Here is a 12,803-nt window from a genome sequence, read left to right as displayed (position 1 = left end):
ATTAGGCTGGTCTTGAAAGAATTACCAGGGTTGCTTGATCAACGTATAGAATCCCAGCCCCTACCCTGGTGGATTCCAATTCCAGTAGATCTGAGGTTGGGCATGGCAAAATGAATTTCTGACACTGGATTCTGATGCATAAGTAGACCTGGGGAGTACTGCAAAGACTGGGAGAAACAGCGTCTATCAGGTGGAGAGGTGACCCAGGAAGAGCTGAACATCACTAGCCATACTAACCCTGAGGTCCTCTGGCTGAGGATCACATTAGAAGAACCCTTTGCCCAGACCCTAGAGTGTTACTGCAACTCACACCTCACACAAGAAAGAAAGGGCTTGTTGCTAGTTGCCTGTTTCTACAGATTCTTAAGAGCACAATGTGATGGTCAGTATTGATCAGTTTAGACTCAGCTCATCATCTGACACCAAATATTGTCTTAGAAATTTTTGTGTGTGGGTAATAGATAATAGTAAAAGTACACACACACAAAAAAAGTCTCTAAAGATGCTTATGCTATCAGGTTAGGATCCCATAAGAATTAGCATTTACTACTAAGTAATTAGAAAGCATAAAAGGGAAAACTCCAAACAGAATCCTATTTGGAATTTTAGTGTTAATGGATAGCAGCTTCACAAATCAAAATCTTCTATGCGATAGGAAAACACTGAGGGGAAACAATGTCCATATCAGGCCTAGCCACTCCATGAATTTAAGAGCTTGCTCTATTATGCGGAGATCTTAATTTTGTATTTGTGATAACTGATAACTGTAATGGCCAAGCCCACCGTAAGCATCCAACTCTTTTCTCTGTTCCCTTTGTGAATCCACCAGGAGCTCCATGGGCTCAAAGTTCATATCCCTGTGGAATGTGCTGGTGGGCTCTTTGGCAGAAGACCCATCTCCTGTCTCTCTCCTTTCCCACTGGGCAAGATGTGGATAGAGAAGTTTATGGATTTATCCCACTGATACTGTGTGGTGCCAATTAGGACCCCAGGCCACAAAGTCTTTGAGGTACACGCAGATGGGAAGACCAAGAAGAGAAGAAAGGCAATACTCCTTTTTAGGTGGTAGAACATGCTGCTCGTATACGTTTCTGAATCTCTTCTAGGCCTGAGTGGAGACATGAAGATTTCTCAGCTTGAGCACGTATAGGCACAACTCATGCTCACATGTACACCAAAAGAGATGTAATTAAGACTAAGAAGCCTTTGTTAATGTGGCCAAAGCTGGTGCCAAGTGGGGACACACAGCCTCTTCAACCCTCTTGGTAGACTTACTTGGAGGTAGTCTATGTAGACAGAAGATCCAGTGACAGGTTTCTCTGCTCTTGCTCTGATCTAACAAGCTGGTAGCCCAGCAAAGTCATGGTATCACTGCAGACTTTCTGAAGTCGAGAAACCTTTTTGTAAGGCAAAGTCCAGCGCCAGGCCTGGGAGACGTTGAGAGCATTCCTGGCATTAGTGTGGAAGGCATGATTACCCATGCCCTCACCTCGAGTGATGTTGTACACCCAGGTCTGGAGATGAGGCAAGAATTTCAATCTCACATATTCATATATTTGTGCAGTCCGGGCAATGGGGTTCCGGACAAGGTCCTCATAGCGTATGAGCATGTAGCGTTCCCTCAGCGCTTTGGGCAAGGACTGCACAGCCTTATAGATCTCCAGCTGGCTTTGGCAGATGACCTGCATCACATAGTAGGGCTGATCCTCCTTCTTGAGTTTCTCCCAATGCTGCCCCAACACAATGCGGCTGTCGATCATGAGTTCCTCTGTGGTGTGTTCTCGAGAACGGAACACTGCCCGAGGGTCACGTACCAAGTGCACGATACGCAGATTGAGGGAAGGGTCTCTCAGCAGCGGGTAGAGCATCTGCAGGTTGAAAAAGCGTACCTCCTTGAGCACCACATGGCTGTAGGAACGACAGGCCTTCTCTACCACCTCAAAGGGCTGTTGACTGCACAGAAGCTTACAGTGAGCCCGGGGTATGATCATATCCCGGGAGAAGATGTTGCAGGCAGGTGGGGAACACAGGGCCCGGCTGTTCTCCCACTGGAAGAGGCTGGACTGTCTTCGAGGACCAGGTTTCATGTAGGCGTCAAAGACACTCATGTCACACAGGAAAATGGCACGTATCAGATCCCTCACTGCCATCTGCAGCCTCCAGGCAGTGCTGTGTGTGAAGGTCATCCAGATGTGCCAGGCAGGCTCCATCAGGTAGAAGACATCTGGATGCTGCCCAAAAAGCTGTCCCACAAAAGAAGAGCCAGAGCGCCAGGAAGACAGGACCAGCACATGCATGGGCTTGGGCTCCTCTGTGGTAGATGGGGAGTTGGAGTTGTGGCCATACAGGTGGAGGAATAGAGCAAAGATGGCCATCTGGGAAATCAGAAACAGCAGTGGCTTCATTTTTTTTGGCAGTATCATCATGCTGAAGTGGAAGATCCTTAAGGAACAAGCAGAAGGGCTGTGTTATGTTTCTATTTTGGTGTCTGCCTTCCATCCCCTTTCCTGCCAATGCCATTTTTTCCCTCTGACCCCCAGTGAAGAGCAACATAGAGTGCTGGAAACTTCTGGCAACCAGCTATACAAATCCTTCTCTGAATCAATTTCTGTCCCTTGCAGTTAGTGTGTCAATAAGTTCTGTTTATTTTAGGCTCCTTACTTCCTCCCTTGTGGTCTTTCTTGTCCAGTAAACTACCAAAAATCCCTGAACCCAGCCATATTTCATTGACATAGAGGAATAGCTCTGCCTTGGTGACATGCATGTCTCCACACAGGCCACTTAGGCAAAGATTAACCATAGTCTGACACAAGTTTTGGTTGACTGCTCTGTGATTCCTTCTGAAACTAAGAGAGATTAGCTGACTTGGGAGGAACTACCTCAAGGCCATTGTTCACCGACCTCCCCTATCTTGAGGAAGATTGCCATAGATCATTTCTCATTACCTTCCTTCATCTCGAGCAAGCACAAGCCTTTCAATCTCCTGAAGGATATGGTCACAGGCTATAAAATTGTTTGGCTTGAGTTTGGGGTTGTCTCCTCAGTGACAGAGCCAAGTGCCCATGGCATTTGTCAGTTAGTCTCCTCTGATCGGGTCTCATCCTGTGGGACTAGGGACATGAGGAACTGACCCAATGCTGACCTTACATCAGTGTAGCTAAGAAACTATCTAAATCTATTTGACTTTAATTGTTGTCTCCTTAACAGCTGACTCTATGGAAGTGTGGCAAGCCAACCTAAGAGCTGCAATAGTGCTACTTATGGCCTGTTAACTGCTTGACACAACCCAATCAGGGCTGCTCAATACAGATGGCCAGGCTGTATACTATAATCCTAGGGAATGCCATCTCATGAAAACTTTAAGATATTTATTATTAAAAAAATGTTCTCACAGGTGACAGTAAAGTATTTTGGTCCAAGAGAATAATAACATTAAAATGATTTTCCAATTTTTAGATGTTAAATACCTAGAGAGGGGTGCCTGGGTGGCTCAATTGGCTAAGCAGATGATTCTTGATTTTGGCTCAGGTTATCTCAGGGTTCTGAGATTGAGCCTTGGGTTGGGCTTCATGCTCAGTGGGGAGGCTGCTTGGGTTTCTCTCTCTCTGCCCCTCCCTCACTTGTGTGTGTACATGTGCATGTGTTCTCTAAAATAAATAAATAAGATCTTTAAAAATATATTTAGCGAAATGAATTCTTCCTAGTAATTCACACAAAGGCTCATACAGCCTGATGGCAACCCTCAATTTACTTCCTTAGTAATCAAGGCTTACTTGGTATGAAAAGACCATGGTTCCTGGTGCCATGTAGAATATTATTCTGAGGAGTTTTTTTGTTTTTTGTTTTTAAAAGTTTAAGGTTAAGGGTTCTTTAAGGGTTAAGATAATTCTGGATTGTTTTGGGTGACTTCCTAGCATAAACAACTATTGAGAGAAAGCTATTTCACATAGTGTAAAATATTAATAGAAGCAACGTGCTAATTTTTTTCAAGGATTTTAAGTAATCTGTACATGCAATGTGGGGTACAAACTCACAATCCTGAGATTAAGAATCGTATATATCACTGGCTGAACCAGCCAGGCACCCACAATGTGCTAATTTGCACATCACTATATACTAGTAATATTCTTCTTTCCAGCTTTAACAAAGAATACATTTCTAGACAGTAATTGGAGCTGGATTTAGGGTTTGTTATTTTCCTGGTGACAGATCTTATCACTAATTTTTAAAAAGTTTTTAATGAGTAATAGTTACACAGCTCAAATTGTTTTAAAAAGTATCATTATCATAAACATTGAATCCAGATTTAGAATTTAAAAGAAGGCTTCCTGTAATTCTGCATGCAGGAAGAGCATAACGGGAGTGCTTGCTTACCAGCCAGAGCCTAGTGTGTCACACTGCAAATCTTTAATAGATGGGGGAAATACGATGACAAGCAGTTATGTCTGTGGGTAAAGCCTCTATTCAGAAATCAGAAAACTTCTAGAGCTCTTTGTAAACAGGGGTAATGATTTACCTTAACGATGGGTCACAGTATTTTCCTGAGGGAAAGAACACCCAAGAATTTTACCGGCGGCTGACTCAGTAACCTCATCTCTACTCACAGCTAGGATTAATCTACTAGCTAGTGTTTTGTCATTACTGTACAGCAAAAGTCTATTTCCAATACGTGTCCCTTATCTGCCCATTCCCACCTTGCTCCCAGGTAGCAACTGGGTTCATTTTTCATGTGTCTTTTCAGTTGCTTTTTGCATACCCAAGAAAATTCAAATGTACATGTAGTCTTAAGTTTCCCCCTCTTTATAACAGAAGTAGCAAGTTATTCGCACCATACTTTTTTTAACTTTACTGTATGTCTTGGTGAGCTTTCCGTGGTAGCACATAAAGCATTTCCTCATTCCATTTTACCACTACATAGAGTTTATTATATGGATGTACCACAATTTATTTAAATAGTTTCTTCATTGATGGGCTTTTGACTTATTTCCAGCTCTTTTGCCATTTCACAAACTTCAGCACTGACCATGATCATTACATATGCATGTAAGCTAAATCCCCAGAAGTGAAAGCATAAAGTCCAAAAATACACATGTGAGTAACTTTGCTATTTATCACTCAGATAGCATTCATACTGGTCATGAACCATTCACTATATCAAGAGCTGCAGAGATCCTAGGGAGTAGGTTTTTTTTTAAAGATTTTATTTATTTATTCATGAGAATACACAGAGAGGAGAGAGAGAGAGAGAGAGGCAGAGACACAGGCAGAGGGAGAAGCAGGCTCCATGCAGGGAGCCTGACGTGGGACTCGATCCCGGGTCTCCAGGATCACGCCCCGGGCTGTGGGCGGCACTAAACCGCTGAGCCACCGGGGCTGCCAGGGAGTAGGTTTTTGAGGAGGAATTGGGCAGCCGTAGATGTGACTCTTGGATTTTATAGCGTGCTTCCTGAAGAGGTAGAGCATGCTTTGCCAGCTCATGGGCTTCCCTTGGAAGTCCCCTGAACCTTCTGGGAACTGTGTATCGACCCAAGCCAGACCTTATGTGGCAGTGGCACAGAAACTCCTCACTTCCATTCATTACAACAATGCGTTTCCTCCTTCTGTGTCAAACGGATCCAATGAGGATCATCTCTCTTTCACGGCCAAGATTATTTTGCTATAGCCAGGGAAACGCCAATGAGTGGTAATTCTTTTCATGGCCCTGAAGTTTAGAATAAGACCAGCTAAGATATGCTCTTAGGTCTTTCAAACTCAAGCCTAAGAAGAAATGATTAGAAACTAGGCCATTATTATAGCCAAAGATTGTCCTCCTCTACCTCCACCTCCCAAAGACTGAGGAAATGACTTTAGCAAGAGATCCTCTCCCAAAGGTAATGTAAGTATGAAGAAAAATTTGGAACAAAGATAGGAAACAACAGAGCAAAAGAGAGAAAAGTAAAGAAGAGAAGAACTTGACCTGTATACAATTTATTATAAGGAAACCATGATAGAACTTTATGCAGGGATTGTAGTCAGCTCAAAAAGAAGCTAACATTTCTTAAGAATTAGGAATATAGACCTTTCAAAGTTACACCCTTTCTTCCCAACCCTGGCTTTGGGCCATTTCAGTGTCCTCAGCAGGATCAATGGCTTTAAGTCCTCCTTGCCTACCAGTATAGCTCCTGGCCTCATGCCCATTCTCAGAGCTGGAGCCAGGCCTTCGAACTCCATCCCCAGTTGTCCTCAGGCTTTAGTTGTCCGTGGTTTCAGGAATTCCCATGAAAATCCTTCGATTCCTTCCTTTGCTTTTTCTTACCATGAGCACTCACCCTGGCCAGAAAGAAAGTGTGCTTTTGTAAAGTGAGTCCCATCTCTTGTCACTGGGCTCTAGGTACTTCCTAGAAGTACCATGATGGGGTGAGCCAGAATAGCCAGGGAAGACTGTAGATAAAGTTCATTTCTGCAGAGATTGTAATCAGTGATAGAGATGGATACTCTTGAAGGCCTGGGAGAAGTGAGCAGGTGTGGCTCCATGAAGAATGGGCAAGTCGGGTTTTTTACAGCTATTTCCTCAATCCTCTCCTGTCTCCCACCTCTCTCCCACTAACATCCTCTGTAGTCTTTGGATTTGGTCAGCATTTGTGAGAAGTATGTGACACGACTCCATTTCAGAGTCCGTGGTCCACCTTGCCAAGTGTACTTTCCTGGCTGCTCAGTGGCAAGCTTGAATCCTGCCTCCCTGTTGTCAGAATCTCTGGTCTGTTGTCTGCTGTCTCTAGCCTGGCATTTGATAATAAGTAGCCTCTCTCTTCTGTCTCATCATCCACTGCTGCCAAAAACTGTCTTTTCTAAAGTACAAGTCTATCAGTTCCCTCCTTGAAATCCTTCAGTAACTTTCCAACACATACAGGATTAAATCAAAATCCCCAAATCTTGTACCCAAGGACCTTCATGGTTTGATCTTGATACCCTGCCAGTCCCTTGCTTTTCAGCATCGTAGACTCCAGATTTTTGGTTCTTTCCTGTTATTTAGAAGTCATTCCTCCTGAGATTTAATTGTTCTTTGAACTTTCAGTTAGCATCCATCTCTCCCCTCTATTGTAAATAGCTGTAGAAGAATGTTTCTGCGACAGGGCTGCTATAACTTAAGGGTAAGTGGGTAAGTGCTGTCTTATCTTATTTACAGGCACATGAAACTTATAAGTGATTAAGGCTCTTTAAACACTGGTTGAATAAATTAATAATTGAATATGGGAAAAGAAATAATCACGCTGGAAAGCAGATAACTGAATGAGACCTGTCAAGAAATGAAAACTTGGCCTTTCCTAAATGCACATGGGTGTCTCTTTAGTATCAATTACTAAAATTTAGGTGATTCCGTTGAGCATTGAGCACAGAACCAAAACTATCTCAATTGCATGGAGCAAAATATTAATAAAGTCAGACGCATAGGTTTGATGGCATGGCACAGTTAACCTTACTCCAAAAAAAAAAGTTTCTACACTGAATATATATTCATGAAAACTAGGGGGAAAAAAAGCCATGAACATTATTTTTTAATTAATAAGAAATAAAAGCAGGGCATCTGAGTGGCTCAGTCAGTTGAGCATCTGACTCTTGGATTTTGGCTCAGGTTGTGATCTCAGGGTTGAGATGGAGCCCCACTCAGCAAAGAGTCTGCTTCTCTCCCTCTCCCTAAATAAATAAATAAATCTTTAAAAAAATGACTAAATCTTTTTAAAAAATAAAATAAAAACTGTATTGCAGGACACAAGACCACTCAGACTGCTTCTCTGGTCTAACTAATTCAGTTAGAAAAAGGAAAAACAGAGAAAACCCTCAGCACATCTGTTACCACTCCCCCTCCCCCAATAATTAAAAAACATTTGCGTCAAGGAGGGATGAGTGGTATTGTTCTTAAAAAAAAAATCACCATCATAAACATGACCTTACCTGATGACAGAGGGCTGAATTATGGATGACTCCCAAATGGATGCTGTGTAGCCTTTTAGAAACAAAATGAAGACTTCTGAGGGAAAAAATAACAGACAGCAATTTAAGAGCCCTGGATTCCAGCCACTGGCACATTCCTAACTTAGATTCCTCAGGAAGATTATGCTCCCATAACCCGAAATCAGAGATTGTAGAGATATTTTCACAAACCAAGAGATCAGAGCTGGGTTGGGGAAGCCGATATCTACACATATACCTATAGAGTCAGGAAAACCATGGGGATAAGGACCCGGGCAAAGGCAACAAACAGTAACTAGACTGAAAGTTAGGGTTGGACCTGGGTCCTCATCACTGCTGTGTCTCCGGTGCGTCAACAACAGTGCCTGGCACATAGTAGGTGCTCAAGAAAGTTACTGAATGATGACTGAGTGACGTCATTTGTAAGGCAGTTTTTATTGTTTGAGGTGCCCTCATTGATGTGGATAAGGAAGGCAGGACAAGATATTTTTATTTTGCGTGTATAAAGTTATTTCAATTCCAACTAGAAGTTCTAGATTTATCTGAGGCCATACAAGACAGAAGTCTCTTCTACTTCGGTTGTTGCGCTGGCCTCACAACTTAATCTTCTTTTACATCTGAATAGCACTCCACAACTTTGAAACCCCATTTAGTCACAATCACGACAGCTACCCGGTTAGATATACAGGACAGTGATAATTCACACACCCGTTTTTCAGGATAAGTAAACTGAATTTTAACTGATTGATCCAATGGCGGAAATAGCGCACCTTAATCAGACCCCAGGTCTGTTGAGTCTCAGGGCTGAGAGCATTCAATTATCACATCCCAAACCTACAGCTACCTCCACCTCCCACCTGCCACCTCCAGCACCCGAGCAGAAAAGCTACACGAAGTATAGAAACTTGCACTCAGAAGCCAGGATCTGAGCAAGTTAGATTCATCAGGGGACCATCTACAAAATATCTATCAAGACAGCCCTACTGGCATTCTAGGCTTTTTCGGATCCTTTCAGAGATGGAGCCAGTGGGGATGAGGGAGCTGCTGGTAGGCAGCTTGCGCTTTTTCAGGGAGATTCTCCAGGTGATTCTGATTTAGCCGCCCTCCACAACCCCTCCCTCTGACACCGCAGTTAAAATCCTTAGCTTAGCTTCGGGTAACTTTCTGATACTCCACTCCAGGAGCCTCGGATCAGTGGCCCTGCTATGGAGGCGTATACAGAGAAAATTCTCCTCTTACCTTGATAATAACTTAGACTTCTCCACTGCTTTAGAAAGGCTCACTGCAAGCCAAGTTGTGCTTTTCTCCTCTGACTCACCCACCAACTCCCCTATCGGCTTCCACTTCCTCCTTACATTCTGCATAATCAACTGTGCTCAGAAATAATTCCACTGACCTCTCCCTTCTGCTGGAATAGTGACCCACCTTCCAGGACGGTGTTGAGAAAGCACTCACTCCCGAGTAGCCTTGATATTAGCAGCTTTAACACTGAGACACTCAAGCACTGGGAGAGGCTGCTCGCAGTAGACCAGGAGACGCAAAGGAGGAAGTTCTGTATCACACAGCTGGAAGCTGATGCTGGAAAGTAGGCTCCTTGAACGCAGCTGAAAAGGTTAAATCCCTTAGGACAGAGTAGAAAAAGAAGACCTGGGAGATGAGGTCGATAAGGAAATCAGTGACAATTACAACCCAAATACTCACAAGATTTTAAGCCTTGCCCTTAATCTTATCTCTGATGCCAAAAAGAAGAGAAAAACTGCATGCTGTTTCTGGAATGTACCTGCCCGCTTACTCCACTGGATTTAGGGAGATAACATTTTTTTGGCCTCTGTGTCATGTTCTACATCTTCAACCTTTCTTACAGGAGATTATAACTAGATAATTACCTAGATGCAATAACTAAATGTATGGGAGGACGTGGATGTATTGGCATTTGGTTGGGGTACAGGAAAAATATTACCTCCTTAAGAAAAAAAGAAACAAGTTATTAAAAAATTAGCTTCTTACTAGCTGTGTGTCTTTGGGCAAATCACACAACTACTCTGGGCCACTTTACATGATCTTTGTGAATGTAAACAGTAGATGAGAAAACTCAAGTAAACATAAATTGTGGCCAAGTATAGAAGTCACTGACTTTGCAGTCAGACATCTCAATAAGTCCTTTTCCACTTCTCTGAGCCCTAGAATTTTAGTGTAAAATATATATCTACTTTATAGAATTCTTGTGAATGTTAGAGCAAGATTAATGCATATAACACCCTTAATACAATATTATGACAATAATGAGTTAAAAAGTGGTAGTTAAGGGGCGCCTGGTTGGTGCAGTCGGTTAAACATCTCATTCTTGGTTTTGGCTCAGGTCTGATCTCAGGGTAAAGATCAAGTCCCTTGTCCTGCTCCCTGCTCAGCAGGGAGTCTGCCTGAATTTTTATCCCCCTTTCCCTCTGCCCCTCCCCCTGCACTCTCTCTCTCCCACTGAAATAAAAAGTAAAAAAAAAAAAAAAAAATTTAAGTGATAGTCATAATACCTCCTTGCTCAGTGGCTGGAGAGTTGTACGAGTTCTAAGCTAATCTAGGAAGTGTCTTTGCTAGTTTCTCAGCTGAGCCTCCTAAGGTCTTATCATTGGCACAAATGACCAGACCTATGGTAATGGAATTTCAATGGTGTGGCCCTCCCTCTCTCCCAATTTCACCCTGGCAGGGAGAAGAGAAATTTCTCTTCCTCAAAGTCATTCCATGCCAGGGTATAAATTGAAGGGCCAGAACTGAGCAGCTGGTAGTTCTGCTTTTTTTCTTATTATAAAAGTTAGTACCTGTTCATTATAAAAAATGTGAAAATTACAAAATGTATAAGAAATACAATATACTATAAATCCCTTTACATTTGCCATGCAGGGGGAACTGCTTTTTTCCCATGCTTGCAGAACTCTGTATAATTGAGATCACACTGGAAAATACACATTTCTACTTGTTTTCCCCTTGTCTTTATTTTAAAATATTTTAAATTACAAAAGTAGAATAAGGGGATGTAGTTACAATTTAACAAGTAATATGAAGGAACTACCACTTAAAAAAGAAACCAGGACACTATCAAGATTGTTTCAGCATCCCTTCCCTCCCGCAACCTCCTCCTGCCATTGTTATGCAGAGGTGATCACTATCATGATGTGAGGTTCCTTGCTTTTCCTTACACTTTGTCTTTTTTTTTTTTTTTTTAAGATTTGATTTTTAAGTAATCTGTACACCCACCGTGGAGCTCAAACTCACAACCCTGAGATCAAGAGTTGCACACTCCACCAACTGAGCCTGCCAGGTGGCCCCTACAGTTTATCATCTTAAGCAAGACAATTAAATTTTCCCTAATTTGATCTTTCTGTAAATAGAATCATACCACATGTATTCTTTTGAGCTTTGCTTTTTTCCTTTCATATTATCCTTGTAAAATTCATCATATTGTTGCATATAATGATAGGGGTTTTAAAATTTGTTTTTGGTTTTAAAATTTTGTTTTGGTATATTCATGTGTGAATATACCACAATTTGTCCATGATCTTGTTAATCAACATCTGAAGTGTTTGTAGTTTGGAGTAATGACTGAATATTCTTGACATGTCTCCAGGCACACATTTACACAAGTGTCTCTAGGGGATGCTAGGACATGTGGAATGTTTGGCTCTGATTTTTTCACCTCACACCATATACTTAGCATTTACCCATGTAAACAAGTATTTATGGAAGACATCACTTCAAAAGAATTTGTCATATGCCAACATTCCAGTGCTCTATTGTCAGATATTTAGATTGTTCCCAGTTTCCCTGTTACATATAACACTGTGATAAATATGGTGATCTTAATGATTAATGAAACACCTAGCATAATTCTCAGTGTGAGTAGCTGCCCCACCCCTTTCCTTACATGTAATACCACAGATCTTAGCCTCTTTAGTTTGTGACTCTACATCAATTAGGAAGAATTTTCGGAAAGGTTAGGCTGGAAACAGCCGTTTAAAATAGGTATTCACAGTAATCAGAAACCCAGGGTATCCCAAACAGAGGGCATTCCCAGGAAGGAATTAGGAGGCTGAAGACTGTGAAAGAAGAGAGTGATATGATAGCTCCTGCTTGTTTGGAGCTGGCTACAAGCCAAGCACTGCACTGCATGCTTATTTGGGTCATTGCATTGTTGCCTTTGCCGTTGCCTGATGAAGTAAATTCCATACTTTCCAGATGATAGAATAGAGGCTTAGAGAAGTTAAACAATGTTTCCACAATTACATGACTAATAGTGGGAAAATATGGACCCAATCTTCCGTCTGAGATCAAAGTCCAGTCTTACTCATCGACATTGCTACCTCTGTCTCATCATGGATAGGATTATTAAGTCTATTACCTTTTGCTGTCCTCCTAAGAGTAGTTGATAGTTCATTCAGGGCAGAACTCTTTCTACAGTTGTAGGAATAGAAATTTAACATTCATAAAGAGGAAGGAGCTGTTCCAGTTCCCTGCATCACCTGTAATCCCTGGTCTTTTGGGGGATTCTACTAGCCTTATGTAAAAAGAAGAGAGAAATTAGGTCTTTGTCAGTCATTGATGAATACCGATAATTTTATTTATTTATTTTTAATACCAATAATTTTAATCCAGCCCTTTCTACTATTTTTTTATGCTTTTCTGAAGCTTTCCCAAATATAACGAGGTCACTCATATACACCAAAACCCTAAATAATTCATATCACTTACCATCTTTTTCTTGATAGGAATTTGTGCTGATAGAATGCCAGGCAGCTAAAGAAAAGCCTCCTTTGATCATTAGTCTCTGGTGGTAGTCAGCATGTTCAGATATGTGGCTTTTA

At 41.9% G+C, this 12,803-nt stretch overlaps 1 protein-coding gene across 1 annotated transcript; it reads right to left on the bottom strand.

Annotated features, from left to right (window-relative positions):
- Nucleotides 1-394: 394 nt before the first annotated feature.
- On the bottom strand, nt 395-7,958 carry CHST4 (carbohydrate sulfotransferase 4). Its single transcript, XM_041772497.1, has 2 exons — nt 7,933-7,958; nt 395-2,442 (listed from the first exon to the last, which is right to left on the bottom strand). Exon 2 carries the CDS (start codon nt 2,424-2,426, stop codon nt 1,287-1,289), a length of 1,140 nt encoding a protein of 379 aa, XP_041628431.1. The 5' UTR covers nt 2,427-2,442; nt 7,933-7,958; the 3' UTR covers nt 395-1,286.
- Between the last annotated feature and the right edge of the window lie 4,845 nt (nt 7,959-12,803).

Source organism: Vulpes lagopus, chromosome 10, assembly GCF_018345385.1.
Source record: "Vulpes lagopus strain Blue_001 chromosome 10, ASM1834538v1, whole genome shotgun sequence".
Lineage (NCBI taxonomy): Eukaryota > Metazoa > Chordata > Mammalia > Carnivora > Canidae > Vulpes > Vulpes lagopus.
Note: the sequence above shows the minus strand (reverse complement) of the source record. Positions and strands in the feature narration are given on the sequence as shown.

Coding starts and splice junctions, on each gene's coding strand:
- CHST4 (XM_041772497.1), bottom strand. CDS start 2,426: ATGATGATACTGCCAAAAAAAATGAAGCCACTGCTGTTTCTGATTTCC.